Source organism: Rhinopithecus roxellana, chromosome 1 (assembly GCF_007565055.1).
Source record: "Rhinopithecus roxellana isolate Shanxi Qingling chromosome 1, ASM756505v1, whole genome shotgun sequence".
NCBI lineage: Eukaryota > Metazoa > Chordata > Mammalia > Primates > Cercopithecidae > Rhinopithecus > Rhinopithecus roxellana.
Genome location: NC_044549.1, coordinates 143,908,349 through 143,924,631, shown reverse-complemented (window position 1 = coordinate 143,924,631; position 16,283 = coordinate 143,908,349). Strand labels below are relative to the sequence as shown.

General features: G+C 35.6%; 1 protein-coding gene across 2 annotated transcripts in view; it reads left to right on the top strand.

Moving 5' to 3' along the window:
- Window positions 1-16,283, top strand: part of SERPINI1 (serpin family I member 1) — an 85,830-nt gene that overhangs the window by 42,709 nt on the left and 26,838 nt on the right. For both annotated transcript variants that reach the window (XM_010355010.2, XM_010355011.2), the window contains exons 2-5: window positions 8,819-9,086; window positions 10,077-10,307; window positions 12,292-12,486; window positions 14,269-14,473. In XM_010355010.2, coding sequence (XP_010353312.1) covers window positions 8,837-9,086; window positions 10,077-10,307; window positions 12,292-12,486; window positions 14,269-14,473 — 881 coding nt within the window. In that variant the 5' untranslated portion in view covers window positions 8,819-8,836. The remainder of the gene's footprint in view (window positions 1-8,818; window positions 9,087-10,076; window positions 10,308-12,291; window positions 12,487-14,268; window positions 14,474-16,283) is intronic.

Sequence of the window (16,283 nt, the reverse complement as noted above, 5' to 3'; positions counted from 1 at the left end):
TTGGTTGGGGATGAAATCATAGGAGATTCAAACTGTCTCTGGAAGCTGAGTCAGTCTCTGGGTGGGGATCACAGGACCAGTTGAGTCAGTTCCTTTTTGTGAGTCACTGATCTGGGTGGCATCAGTTGGTCCACCTGAATTCAAAACTCTGAAAAATATCTCAAAGATAAATCTTAGATTTTGATAATAGTGATGTGATTTATAGGACAAATTAGGAAAGTTCCAAATCTTGTGACCTCTGGCTACATGATTCCTGAACAGTAAGCAAGCTAGAGAAAATGGCTGATTATCAGTTAACTAGGCTTATAGGTTGGCAGAATTCAGGCCCTTACCATAATTCTAACCTTGTGGCCTTTCATTAGTTTTATGAAGTCAGTTTCAGTTCCCAAACAAGAAAGGAGTTAGTTTGGGGAAGAGACTATTATCATCATTGCTTTAAAGGTAAACCATAAGCTAAATTCCTCTCATAGTTTGGTTGGCCTATGCCCAGGAATGAGCAAGGACAGTTAACTTGTGATGTTAGAAGCAAGATGATGTCAGCTGTGTTAGATTTATTCTGCTACTATAATCTCTGCAAAGGCAATTTCACCTGTAGCACAGCCAGGTCAGTGCTAGTTGCTATGTGATCAGTAATTCCAAGCTACAGAGTTCTACCAGATCATTTTGGGCTATCACTGATACAGTATAAATTCAAGCAATGATTAAGGAATGTTTAGTGATTAAGAAAAGGCTAATATTCCAGTACTTTCCTACTCTAATTATTGAATTATTCTATGAAAATACATATTTTTAAAAGAAAAATTTCTAGCTTAAACATTTTTTTAAACCAATTAAATGATAATTATTTTTAAGAAGGTTATAATCTTGACTCTCATACAAATGCAAAACGAACACATATCAAAGATTTTGTTAGCTCAATAATTAATGAGATAACCAGTAAGCTATTAGAACCAATTCAGGAAAGGATCCAAAAAGCAAATGAATATATAAACCTATCAGAAATACCAAAATACATTTGCTTAATAGAGGCAAACTGGCCAATATCCACAGGGCAATAATCAATTGCATTCCACTATACATGTATGTTGTGCATTATTATGGACCAGAATCATTTGCCTAATGACTAGTTTTCTACAACATAAAGAGTTGTAAAATTGTTCAAAGAAAACTTCAAAACACATAGAGTCACACAACCTCAAAATGTATGTTTTCAATAATACCTAATAATTGAAGACATTCAGTAATCATCTTGGCCCATTCCCACGTCTTTGATGATTTTTTTTTCTGTTAAATTAACTCTTCATATATTACTCTTTCCATGGTTATGCCCCTTTGATGTACCTGGCCATTTTCTCAAGTTCACCTTATTTGAGAGATACCTGAGGAGCTTTCCCTTTTGTTTGGTTCAATAGTACGGAAAAAAAGAACATGTCTCCTATTACAAACTCCAAGTTAAGAGTGTATGGAAAAGGTCACAGTAAGCTGGGTACCTGGAGGGAGAGGCAAAAGAAAGAGAAAAAGGAGAAAGGATTAAATCATACCATAATTTCATGGATAATACTACAGAATTAAACCTCTTTGTAGTCCCTTATTTCATGGATTCTGGCTTATTGGCTTTAAGAGACATCTCAATTTAGTAATGGTTTTTTGGAGAAGAAAGAAAATTTGAAAAGGATAAAATTCTTTAGAAAATGTGGTTATGTTCATACCATGGCATATTATTCCCTCAGTAAACAGCAGTTTAAACCTTTTTAACATTTTTCTGAATCACTTTGTCCATCACTTATCATGCATATGACATGATACTTTCATAGTGCATTTCCTGATTGAAACCTTTTTAGCAGCTTTGTGATTGAAAATGTAATCTTAAAGCATTTCAAAGAATACTGGGATATTTTCTACATAATCCACCCCATACTCCTACTCTTTCTACACACACTCCAATTTAATTATGTACTTGAGGTTATACAGCTAATTTTGAAAATTACAAGGAAGGTTTTGATAGCTTACCACCTAAGCAGTTGTCCTCAGCATAGCATTCATGGGTTATTCACTTTTCCTAGCTTGGAAAATGCTGTGATCTATTCTGAAAGACTGACAAATCCTTCTGCCTTTAACTGTGCTGGTTGGCATCCAACAGACAATCCTTTTGAATAACCCAAGGCCAAAAGATTTATTAACTTGCACAAATTTTTCTATTTGCATGTGTTTTCTATTCTTGGGTCCTCTGTAAAACATTTAATTGTTATTTTACAGGAGAATCACTTGGTTCATTTCTTGAGTGATGAATATTTGCATCACTTACAGTAAATTTACATCCTCTCGTGCTCTTCATTCTCTTCTGCATACATAGACTTTTTCTGTTCAGTTCTGCCATCACAGTACATCCTATTGAGGACAAGTCTACATCCAAGTTTAAGGAAAACTCTACGGTGAGAGGCAGGACCAATGGAAACAATTCAACTGAGGGAACAAGGATAAACAAATAGCCTAAAGTACACACTTGTCCAGGCTATGGCACATGCACAGGAAATGACAGCTCTGACGCATAATTGTCTGTATGATGATCAGCTGATTTATTTGGACATAGATTATAAGATTTATTAGAATTGGGAAAGGGAAGGAACACTGTACATGAGGAATTTGTGAAATTACAGATTTCTAAAATACAGATTGTTTCACAAAGTGTGATCCCCCTTTTTTTGAAAAGTTTTTTTGACAAAGTTCCTAGCTTCATTGCTGCTGATGTCATTGTGCCTTTCTCTTAGCAAATCAGGAAACAAAGGCCTGGAAACTTTAACTTATTCCAAATTTCACCAAGGTAGCTATTATTAACCAAAGTTAAAGCAGTGGTTTCCAAACTCCCAGTTGTCCAAACACCCATAATAAAGTTTTCACCTATGTGTTGCAAAAAAAAAAAAAAAAAAAGTAGTGAATTTTTATGAATTCAGAAATATCCACTTCAAGGGATTGTTTTATTTTCATGTTGAAATATTCATTTTTTATGCAATCAATGTATTCATTCTTTTGTATGATTATAAGAGGCATCATTTTTGTAAATTTTTTTGTTGCCACCCCAATATATTAGTAGAACAAAAATTTAGCAGTCCAATATATTAGTAGAACAAAAATTAAGCAGTTCTTTCGATTAAAGGAATTACTAGTCCTTTGCATACAAAAGTCTGAGAATTAACAGGCAGGGGATCTTCCAATACAGTGTTCTTTTTGTTAGGCATTTCTCCCTAGTTATTTCTTGTGGCTTTTTTCTTTTTTCTTTTTTTGCTGGAGAAAGGTCCTCCCTCAAGCATTTTTCTCAGCTACCAAAGGGCACCTCTCTCTTTTTCTCAACTCACAATTATGAAACCATTTTTTATTATTTTAGAATAATTGGGTTATAAAAAAGCAACAAGATGCATTTATGAATAATCTCCTTATAAATTAGATGAACTACCAAGTAAGTTAAAAAACACTATCTTTTTTTTAATGCTGACTTTCAGTTTTGTGATTCATCATACCTCAATTACAAGAAGTTCCCTTGTTTTAATGAAGTGTTTTCTAAAGTAGTATACACATACGCACTTATATGCAACTTAATCTACCACTGGCGACAAAGCAGAGAAATGCCAGAAATAAGGGTAATTTATTCATAGCTAACCTACTTCTACCTTTCTACTACCATAGCACTATCTACTACTATTCTGGTACTGCAGCCCCTTGTTATTTTTATGTAAAGGCATTTTACAGAGTAGCTAGAAAAATAATAAATCTCCAAAGTAATTATCTATGTGAAAGTATACAAACTCATTTGAGAATGTATTGATTATTATGATTAATAGTAGGTCTCCGGCATTTTGTAGACTAATGTTAATATTGTAATCTTTTGGTACCACCTTCTGCGATTGTTTGAGGTAGTGTACTTGTTATTATATTACATGTCCAGTCATTGGTGATGATACCACTTTATCGGGCTGGAAAGATGAAACACTTTTTCAAAGAGAAGAAAAATTGAGCTACTACCCCTGGGCTAAAAGTAAATTAGCCTCAATAATTTAGAAGTGACAATTACTCTTGCTGTCTTGCTGTTCCTTCTGATACAGCATTATGGGCCTTCACACTATATTAATTTAATAAATATTTATTTGGCACCTACTATGTGTAATTCATTAGGTGCTCATTCTGATTATCCTAAGATATGGAAAGATGAATATCCTTCCATTTGTGCCCTCAAAAAGCTTAGGACAAGAGATGATCCATGTATGAAATTACCTGTAACAGAAGGAAGCAGTGGTATGTGCTATTGGAGAGGTAGAGATAGAAATTTACCAGGATTTCAGAGGAGGGAGGAAGTTGCTGTTTTAAATGAAGAACCAAGTGGGTATTCATGAAGGAGATGAAAATAGAACAGAACCTGGAGAAATGCTTTGGATTTGAACATATGGAACTTGGGCTAGGTTAGTTTCAGAAACATAACTATATAAGCCAGTAACAGGAGAGGAAAATTCTGGTGTATCTGATGCAAAAGGGAGTCTGGCTAGAGTTACAGGATCTATGAAGGAGTAGTAAGTAGAAAGTTATGCTAGGTCACAGTACAAATGCTGTGTTATATTCAGGACTAAAGATTTTGGGCTTTGGTCTACAGGGATGAGAGAACTCCTGAGGTTTTGTAAACATAGGAATAAGCTGGTCATACGGAGTATCAAGACAATTGATTTGGAGGCTCAGCATATGTTGGATTGCAGGGGCAATTGCAGTTCAGAGAGTGGCTGGGAACCAGAACCATTGGTATAGTCCTTGAGATGCATTGAGAGGAAGAACTGCCATCGTGGCCATGGGAATGGCCATGAGATGATCAACAGGAGAGGTGCCAGGGTGCAACATGGAATGAGTGTTTGACAATGAATTGAACATGAGGGAAAAAGAGATGGAGGGGAGTCAAATGCTTTTACGTTGAAAGAAAAAAGAGTAGGTTTGAAAAGATAAGGAGGCCTGTTTGGGCCTCCTTGAATTCAAACTGCTGGCAGGCGTCAAAGAATAAATATCCCAAGAACAATTACCAATGCGTATCAGAAATTAAGAGAAAAATGAAGCCAGAGCTATAATTTTACTTATTTGGGAATAATCTTAATAGATATAATAGTTGAAATATCTTTGTTTTCAGAGTTCACCAGTGGGCGTGAGAAGTGTACTACCAAGAAAAGAGAAGGGCCAGGACTAGATCTATGGAGGATATCAACACTTAAAATGTAGAACAAGGAAACCACTCCCTCCAGCCCCCACCCAGCCCAAAACCTAGAAACTAAAAATAACTACCCCAACACTCAGGAGAAGTCAGAGGCAGCAGAGGCAGAGGAGGGAGCCAGCAACCAGCAACCAGCAGCAGAGAGGCTAGAGCAGGCTAGCAGAAGTAATTTTGCTTGCAAGCTGGACATCTTGCCTTCAAAAGGAAGAAAGATCACTTAACTGTGGATAGACACATGTGTTTCCAGAGCAGTTATTTCAAGTCTCTGAAAGAGTTCCCTGACAGGGCCTGCTCCCACATTTCACAGCCACATGGTCCAAATTTCTTGGCAGAATGTGTCATCAGTGGCCTGCTGCCCACTGCTCTGGCAGAGCCCTCTCCCACAAACACAATGGGAGCTCTTTCCAGGAGTCTAGAAGCCCAAAGATACATCTGTGGTTTTGACATCCCGTTTTCCCCAGTAAGAAAAACCAGCAGAGCTGCAGGTCCATATAACATTGCTTTTTTTTTTTTTTTTTTTTTTTTCCATCTGACCATCTGCTGTAAACCAGAAGTTTTTAACCCAAGGTCACTGAATATTCTGGCCAGTGGATATAATTTTCTGCTATCCATGTGCATGTATTTTCCTGCAGGGATGATTTATTCTTCTCCTCATTCTTAAAAAGATATATTTTCTTAAAGAGCCACCGTAGGCCAGGCATGGTGGCTCACGCCTGTAATCCCAGCACTTTGGGAGGCCGAGGCGGTTAGATCACTTGAGGTCAGGAGTTCGAGACCAGTCTGGCAAACATGGTGAAACCCTATCTCTACTAAAAATACAAAAATTAGCCAGGACCATGCCTGTAATCCCAGCTACTTGGGAGGCTGAGGCAGGAGAATCGCTTAAACCCAGGAGGCAGAAGTTGCAGCGAGCCAAGGCTGCACCATTGTACTCCAGCCCGGGTGACAAGAGTGAAACTCCATCTCAAAAAAAAAAAAAAAAAAAAGGACTTGGAGAAAATAAAATATGATGTACCGATGTACCTGTAAAGGACACTTGGAGCTTGCATGGGTAGAAGTTTTCTGGGTAAATCAGTGAATGAGTGGTCAGTGAATGTGATGCCTAGAACATTACTGTATGTTAACCATAGAATTTATAAACACTGTATACTTTGGCTATACTAAATTTATTAAAAATGCCTTTCTTTCTTCAATAATAAATTAACCTTCACTTACTATAACTTTTATACTTTATAAAGTTTTAGATGTTTAAAAAACTTTTTGACTGTTTTGTAATGCCACTGCGTCCAGCTCCGATAGTGTACAGCAATGTCCTAGGCATCACATTCACTTACCTCTCACTCACTCACTTACCCAAAGAACTTCTACCCATGCAAGCTGCATTCAGTAAGTGTGTAAGTGTGTAACGACACTTAGCTTAAAACACAGACACATTGTACAGCTGTACAAAAGCATTTTCTTTCTTTGTATCCTTATTCTATAAGCTTTTCTCTAATTTTCTACTTTTTATTTTTATATTTTTACTTTTAAACATTTTTGTTAAAAGCTAAGACACAAATACACATATTCGCCGAGGCCTGCACATGATCAGGATAATCAACATCACTGTCTTCCACCTCTACATCTTATCCCACTAGGTGGTCTTCAGGGTCAATAACACCCATGGAGCTGTCATCTCCTGTGATAACAGTGCCTTCTTCTGGAATACCTCCTGAAGGATCTGCCTGAGGCTGTTTAACAGTTATTATTTTTTTTTAATGATAAGAAGTATGGTATAGTAAATACATAAACCAGCAAAATAGTCATTTATTATCATTATCAAGTATTGTGTATATATGTAATTGTATTATACTTTTATACAACTTGCAGTACAGTAGGTTTGTTTAAACCTACTGCATGCATCACCACGAGTAAAGCTTCTGCCTTTTCCTGGAGTTCTCTGGAGTACAAAAGGAAGTAAGAATGCCAAAGTGGTGGCAGCCCCCCAAAGGTGGCTGAAATCAGTAGACTAGCAAGGCTGCTGTGCTCTTGGCACCTGACTTTATCCCAATGCTGCATGAGTGACAGAGCCTGCCCTGCAGCAGTGCACTCCGTCTCCCATTAGCCGTCATCCCATTAGCAACGGAGGTGATGAGAGTTCATATTTACAAAGAGGCTGAGACTTACCTTCCTAAACAAGCAATAACTATTTAAACTTACATACAAATGCAGGAGGGTGAAGGGGTGAGGGCAGAGGACTTTGGAACTTTTCAGATGAAAAAACTGATGCTTCTAACATTAAAATGTGAAGGACTTACAAAGTCACCAGGCAGTTCTCTGAAATTGGAGTTACAAATAAATGTTACAGGAGTGATTAGGATCTTCTGATTCATAAGCCTGTTGGAATCACTCTGCTCTTCAGTTAAATGTGTATGTACTCTGTTAATTGAGTAATGGAGACTATTAATGCTCGACCATAATTAAAATACAGTTTTCCAAATGCTTTTGCTCAATATCACTTTACATGTTGTTTTAGTGATTTTATTAAATGATTAAGAACAAATAAGTTACTTAATTGTATGAATAAACAGTTTAGCTTTCTAAATGCCTGCAGTGACAAAATGGGAGGATACAAAGGAAAGAGGAAATCGTGTCCCCAGTGTGCACAAGTCAGGCTGTCTGTGGGAAGACAGGGCTTCTGGAACACTGGCACGCCAAGAAGCAGAGATATTATTCAGAGATATCTGAGCTCTGATGGTGCTTTTTTTCTCCAAGAGAAAATGTGGCCTTGATGCCCTTCAATTTAGTTCAAGAACCGGATGAGCCTGATCATTATAAATATTAATTTAAATAGAAATACCCGTTTGTTTGGTGTAAGCTGAAATGGTAACATAAGTCTGAATATAAATGGAGTGTGTCGTAGCAAGAATTCAGTTTCATTCTCAACTTTGATAGGGGGCTCCTCCTCCCTGCCCAAAGATTGTCACGGAGAGCAGCAGCCTCATAGGAACCAATATGTGAGAAACAATCATACAAGGATGTGCTGAGTCTGCTCCTTCTCTGGGTTACCACTTCCTGTGGGCTCTGCTACCTGGAATGAATAAACTGGGATTTGAGGCAGGTATATGTCTGATCTCTGTTCACCAGTTGGTAACCCAGCTGCAAGGTGCATTTATTTTATAAATGGGTGAAGTCACATTTTCAAATGCCTAGCTGTGCTAGTTCATCTTAAGCCCTGTAAATATCTTTTGGTTTTCATTGTACTTGTCCTAGACCTATGTAGTTTAGTGGAATCTAGTGTAAGTCCATTCAAAGTCATGATCAAACCGTATTTGGTAAGGCTATGAAAAACTGATAAATTAGTTTCACCAAACATGACTTGTAATTACTTGTTGTATAAGTAACTATACATACTCTTAACCCCATGAGGGTGGGGACCATGGTGCCTTGTTCCTTGGAGAATCCTCAGAACTTAGCTGTCTTATTTGTTCATTTGACTGTTAATTGACTTTTTAAAAGTAGAACCTCCCAACATATCCTTCCATGAGACTTCTGTTATAGAGATAACTAATAATCAATATGTAAATTATTGTTTTTTAGACTTGAAACTGTTACAATATGGCTCTCCTTGGACTCTTCTCTTTGCTGGTTCTGCAAAGTATGACTGTAGGGGCCACTTTCCCTGAGGAAGCCATTGCTGACTTGTCAGTGAATATGTATAATCGTCTTAGAGCCACTGGTGAAGATGAAAATATTATCTTCTCTCCATTGAGTATTGCTCTTGCAATGGGAATGATGGAACTTGGGGCCCAAGGGTCTACCCAGAAAGAAATCCGCCACTCAATGGGATATGACAGCCTGAAAAATGGTAAGAATGATCAGGTTTGATTTCTCAAGACATTTGAATTTGACCTTAACTCAGTTATGTTGTCTTCTTATTCCAGATGCAGCAATATTTACACAGGGTAAAAAATAATCTCATTGAAATGGTATGCCTAGAAGGATTAGGAAACCCAAGAAATATGTTAATTCTTGGTTCCATTTCTGGCTGAATGAATCTCAGGAAATTACCTCTTTTAAAAATTATTATGATTTACATAAACTCATTGTGATTTAAAAAAGCAAACATTATTCTAGAGTTTTCAGTCTAGAAGGAGAGGCACCTATTTATCACACAAATAAATGAAAAATTACAAATATGATGAGTACTACAAAGAAAGACAGCATAGTTTGCTAAAAATATCAGAAATTTTTGCTTAAAATCAGCAGTATCCTTTTGTTTAAATAGCATCCAAGATTTTTTTTGAAGTGTTATCTTATTATAAAAATTCTATGTATTGGGGGAAATTTCTAGCCTAATGATATTTTGTAATCACTTTGACATGATGTTTGATTTCTGTTTTAATGCTCTGATATACATGTGAATTAGCACATTAAAAAGTTAAAAATTAAAACAATTTCTAATGGCTTTTCTAGTTTTAAAATTAAAAAGTCTACTGAGTAAAATGTAAAGGATGATCTTGAATTTTAAACTAGATATTTGTTTCTAATAGTATAAAGGAAGTCTAATTTAATCAAAATAACCTAGTAATTTGAAAGAAAACATTCTCTATAGATTGTAGCAAAATAGCAATGAAATAAATAATATCAGTAGATGATATTAACTTGCAAAAAGTTAATTTGAACATCTAGAAATAGTACAAGTGTTGGACCATATCAATGTGGGGGAAAGCCTGGCACTTTTCCCCCGGGTGCCTGTTCGGTTAATCTCCCTTGGTGTGCTTTAATGCTCCTCCACTCTCCTTGACCTTTCACTGTGTTTGTTCTGCAAATAAACTTATCCTTTCTCATCTTTCAGGTGAAGAATTTTCTTTCTTGAAGGAGTTTTCTAACATGGTAACTGCTAAAGAGAGCCAGTATGTGATGAAAATTGCCAATTCCTTGTTTGTGCAAAATGGATTTCATATCAATGAGGAGTTTTTGCAAATGATGAAAAAATATTTTAATGCAGAAGTAAATCATGTGGACTTCAGTCAAAATGTAGCCGTGGCCAACTACATCAATAAGTGGGTGGAGAATAACACAAACAGTATGTCACTTGGATCCTTTCTTCCTCTGGTAGCTTAGTTTTAACTGTCTTTAACTTCTGAAAGTATTTCCCCCTTGCTCGTTTTGCATTTTGAATGTTTGGGGCATTTAGTTGGATATCTAATAATAATTTTGTATAGATTATGTTCTATTTGAGAAACATTGTTATGAATGAACATTTGAGAAAGAAGTTAAATCTTTTGGCGTATATAGAATTTGACAGTGATAATCTGAAATCTATACTCTCTGATTGATGGGTTTCCTCTGTAATCTTAACCACTTTATGGAATTTTGCTTGTCCTATTTAATAAATTAGTTACTAGATAGAATGGCAGTTGGCTCTCATAACAATATGATTAAAATAGAGTAAGAAAGAGTTAAAAATCAGAGTTTATAGATGTTTGTTGGCTTTTGAACCAAAGAACTTCATTAGTAATTTAAAACATTTGTATATGATTCATTTTCAAAAGAGCAACTTATTTTAAGCCCCCCAAAATGGAGAGGAATTAGGATGAGATGCATTCATTCTAAATTTTATTGCTATTTTATATTTTTTAAATGTATTTAGGGTTTCCAAATGTTTCATAGTTTAGCATTTTATTTTCCAGTTTTCCCAGCAAAATAATTGAAATCACAGTCCAAAAATTGAGACTAAATTAAAAGTAAATGTTTATAACTCTTCATTAAATGAAGCCATGTTTTCAAAGCTACCCAAATCATGTTAATCTTGAACTTTACATTGGAACAACAACAAAAATAACCGTGAGCAGATACTCAATATCCCTTAATCTCCAAGATGCAGGCGCCTTTTACCTTAAGAAGTGCCATGATTAATACAATGAGAGAATACAGAGCAAATGTTTGTCTTATGTTTTTTATCTATGAGATTAAAAAAAGATTACAATAAAAGAAACTTTAATTTAGTCTTTTAATATTCAAAGAATAAATCAAGGGTGATAATCCATATGAAGTAGATTCAACTATTAAAACTGATTTGTTTTCAAACTCCTTTAGACACTTCTAGCAAACAGCAAAGACCTAATATCTTTTAAAATAGATTTGAAAAGGAATAGTTCAGATGATAAACACTAATGCATCATGATTTAAACTGGCTTTCACTCATCTGTTTTCTCCTACCCAAAAGCAATTGGTGTGTTGGCAGAATGATGTCCAGTATACACAGGGAAGAATTTGAAATTGATAACATTTAATCGTGTACATTGTTCAAGAATAAACTTAGGGCTGGGCGTGGTGGCTCATGCCTGTAATCCCAGCACTCTGGGAGGCCAAGTGGAGTGGATCACTTGAGGCTGGGAGTTCGTAACCAGCCTGGCTGACATGGTGAGACCCCATCTCTTCCAAAAATACAGAAATTAGCCAGGTGTGGTGGCTACTCTGTAATCCCTGTAATCCCAGCTATTCAGGAGACTGAGGCATGAGAATCACTTGAACCCAGGAGACAGAGTTTGCGGTGAGCAGAGATCATACCACTGCACTCCAACCTAGGTGACACAGCAAGACTGTTTGTAAAAAAAAAAAAAAACAAAAACAAACAAAAAAAAAAACCCAGAATAAACTTTGAAGCATTTATTGAGTGCTTACTCTGTGTTAAGTTTTACATGCATCGTTGCGACTAGAAAGTGATGAAGTCTAAGGTTATATTGTTCTGTAGTTTGTGTATCAAGATGCTGCTAGTATTATTTCAGGTGATATGGATGTTTTGAATCCCATTAATTGCACATATATATATATATGTGTGTGTGTGTGTGTGTATATATGTGTGTGTGTGTGTATGTGTGTGTGTGTATAGTTTGTGTGTATATAACTCTTTTCCCTTTGAAAGTAAGATACTTTTTATTTTCATTGTAAAGTTGGTGTACAGTTTCTCTGGACCACTCTATTAGATGGTAGTTTGAAAATCTTCTGGTGCCTCTTTGTCTTCCAGTTTGACGTGAATTTTTATCTATTCATTTTTTCCTAAATAGATCTGGTGAAAGATTTGGTATCCCCAAGGGATTTTGATGCTGCCACTTATCTGGCCCTCATTAATGCTGTCTATTTCAAGGGGAACTGGAAGTCACAGTTTAGGCCTGAAAATACTAGAACCTTTTCTTTCACTAAAGATGATGAAAGTGAAGTCCAAATTCCGATGATGTATCAACAAGGAGAATTTTATTATGGTAAGACATTTTTTACTTTTATTTCTGTCTTCTTGCAGTATATCAACACATTTCTAAGAAAAACATGAAGTATTCATTACTCAAACTCTTTGTCAATCTAATTTGGGCTACAATTCAATTTTTCTGGCTCCATTTTTAAAACCCTCTAATTCGCTTCTGAGTAAATATTATATTCATTGATGGTTTCCAATGTATTTTCAAATTTATAAGTCAACCACACCTGCAGAGTAGCTTTATTCATCTGAAAATACCTGACATTGTGTGAGAATGTTCTGATTTACTCCAAAAACTCATTTGGTTTAGGATAGGTTTTAGTGGACCATATGTTCCATGAAGCACTTGATTTGGGCTCTGCACCACTTTTAAATTACAAACATTGTTCTCATACAGGGACTTTTTTTTAAAAAATTGATTTTAAACGTGTGTATATGGCTAAACATAATTGTTTGTTTATACTTTATTGAGAGCCTATAATTTTTAATATAATTCAGTATCTTTGGCATTATTTTCAAAGATGTTTTATTGGACTCTTCAGAAGTTTAGGGTATTAGTCCTTCTTGCCTACTATATTGACTTGTAATAATTTGTTAAGTCATAATCAGAAAGTTAATTTTTAGCCAAGTATATGTTAGAACTAGTAGTTTTATTCTATTTAAAAGCACAGTACAGGCCAGCTGCTGTGGCTCATGCCCGTAATCCCAGTACTTTGAGAGACAGAGGCAGGAGGATTCCTTGAAGCCAGGAGTTCAGTCTCGTTTGGGCAATACAGTAAGACCCTGTCTCTACAAATTTTTTTTTTTTTTTTTTTTTTTTTTTTTTTTTTTTTTTTATTAGCTAGGCATAATGGTACACACCTATAGCCCTAGGTACTCGGGAGGCTGATGAAGGAAGATTGCTTGAGCCCAGGAGTTCGAGGCTGCAGTAAGCTATGATCACACCACTGCGCTCCAGCCTAGGTGGCAGAGCAAGACCCTGTCTCTAAAATTATATCCATATAGGTTTTATATGTAGATAAAATGTTTTGGCCATATACATGTGTGTGTGTATAATTTGGCTAAGTTCACAGAGCACAAAGCCAATTACCTCATTTACCTAATTACCTAATTTAGAGATACCAATTTTCAGAAATATAATAGCTAAATATTATTACAATGCTTAGATTTCATTTTGACTCTGCAAACTTTGCTTTAAAACTTGTAGTTTTCATGATAATAAAGTGCCAGGTATTAAATGGTCAAATTTTCCCTTCTTAAAAACCAGGTGAATACTGATCAATGTGCTTTACATTCAACTTGGAGCCAGGGCTTTATTTTCCCAACCAGGACTTTTCGTTGTTTCTAATGCCACACTTTAGATATATTGAATTATCTCATTTAAAAATAAAAAGCAAGTCTTGAATATGTGTTATTACAAATGTGAAATAATTCTGTGGATTCTAAAATAAAATAAATTATACAGGGCTGTGAATCTATTTGAATTTTAGGGCCTATTTTCATATAAACCTGCTTTTTATCAGGTGCATGAATTTCTTTGTATTCTATGTACTATTTGGGAAGAAACATATATAACAAATTTAAACCTTTTTATTTTTTTTTTTTAGATTATATTTCAGTAGTTTTGGGGAACAGGTGGTTTTTAGTTACATGGAAACATTTTTTAGTGGTGATTTGTGAGATTCTATTGCACCCGTACCTGAGCAGTGTACACTGTCTTTCATCCCTCACCCCCAGCTTTTTTTAAAACTTTGATATGTGTCTTGTATGGCCTTTCTTTTCTTTTTAGGGGAGTTTAGTGATGGCTCCAATGAAGCTGGTGGTATCTACCAAGTCCTAGAAATACCGTATGAAGGAGATGAAATAAGCATGATGCTGGTACTGTCCAGACAGGAAGTTCCTCTTGCTACTCTGGAGCCATTAGTCAAAGCACAGCTGGTTGAAGAATGGGCAAACTCTGTGAAGAAGCAAAAAGTAGAAGTATACTTGCCCAGGTGAGAGGTTCCTGTGTCACCCTTCCCACAGTATGGACAATGGGCTATCAATGAAAATCTGACCTAGAAAAACTCTTGGAACTGCTTTCGAATCATAATTCTTGTGCTGCTCTCTTCTTGTTCTTGTTCTTCTCCTTCTCTTCCCTCTCCTTCTCTTTCTCCTTCTCCTTCTTCTTTGATTTTCTTCTTTTTAGTATTCTTTCACAGTCATTTCTTTCATACTCATGTGGTCCTTCCCATAAACACATGTTCACTTATTGGTTCATTCAGTGCTATGCATCAAGACCTACTTTCAGATATAATTCAATGTTCTTGGCTTGGTTTTAGAAAATTCATCTATCTATTTTCTCTGAATATCATTTGCATTGTCAGTCTTCTGTATTTTATTAATACTTAAGGTTGATTATAACTGGAGAGGAAACAATCTCTGACATTGCTAGAAGAACTGCAAGCAAGTCACTGTGCTAGGTGCTGAGATGCAACCATGAATTAGCAGGAAGATGCAACTCTGCTCAATATTCTCCCTGTGGCTAAAAGAATAAGATGCACACAATGCCTTTAATGTCCTGAATGCCTTCCCCTTCTCAACCCCATTTCTGGCCATTTGCCACATCAAGCATGTTGTAGCATGTTCTGTCCATGTCCTTGTGATTATGCCACATACATCATGCTATTTTCATGTCTCTGAGTCTCCATTTATGTTCTTGCATTGGCCTAAAATGTCCTCCTCTATTTCTTTCCCAAGATAGTGTTGCTTAGCCTTCAGGGTACACCTCTAGACCTAGTTCTCATGAACTACCTGGATCAAGTGACCCTCACTTTTGCTTCACTTATACACCTTTCTGTTATTACTTGTTACTGTCCCATAATAACATTATATTTTGTGGGGATAGTTTTCTTTCTGTAAGTTCTTCCAGGGTAGAGCCACTTTTCTTTCCTATAAAAAGAACACAATAAGTGTTTGCAAAATGAAATTGAACTGAAAATGTTTATTCTATCCCTAAATACCTTAAAACCTAGTAGGAGAGCTAGGCCAGTAATCACATAGAACATGTTTATTAATGTACTGTGTAAATTTTAGTCTAGAAAACAAGACATATCAATATAAACAGATTAAATATATATGTAAGTGTGTATGTGAAAGTAGTTAAAACTCATTCCATATTAAGAAAATTGTTCAGGTATGATTAATTACTATGAGCATTAAGACGATAAATAAGATATTAGTATTAAAGATGAATTATTAAAAACTGGTTAACCCATTCATATTTATTCTAATGTTAGGAATTATCATTTAATAATCACATTTTATGTAAATATCAATGTTTCTAAAAACTTAGTTGATAGTTTGTTATGTAAGTGAAGGAGATCTATTTGGAACTATAGAGTTTTTGCCTGGAAAATTATGTTTTATAATATATTCATAATAAGCAATATTATGTTATGTCATAATTTATGATATACCATGTCATGTTATATATTCATAATATATAACTATAAATGATATGTAGCCATATATTTTCTATTTTTTATATTTTATTTTATTTTATTTTAAGTTCTGGCATATATGTGCAGAATGTACAGGTTTGTTACATAGGTAAACGTGTGCCGTGGTGGTTTGCTGCACTTATCAACTCATCACCTAGGTATTAAGCCCAGCATGCATTAGCTATTTATCCTGATGTTCTCCCTCCCCACAACCCCCTGACAGGCCCCAGTGTGTGTTGTTCCCCTCCCTGTGTCCATGTGTTCTCATTGTTCAGCTCCCACTTATAAGTGAGAACATGCACTGTTTGGTTTTCTGTTTCTG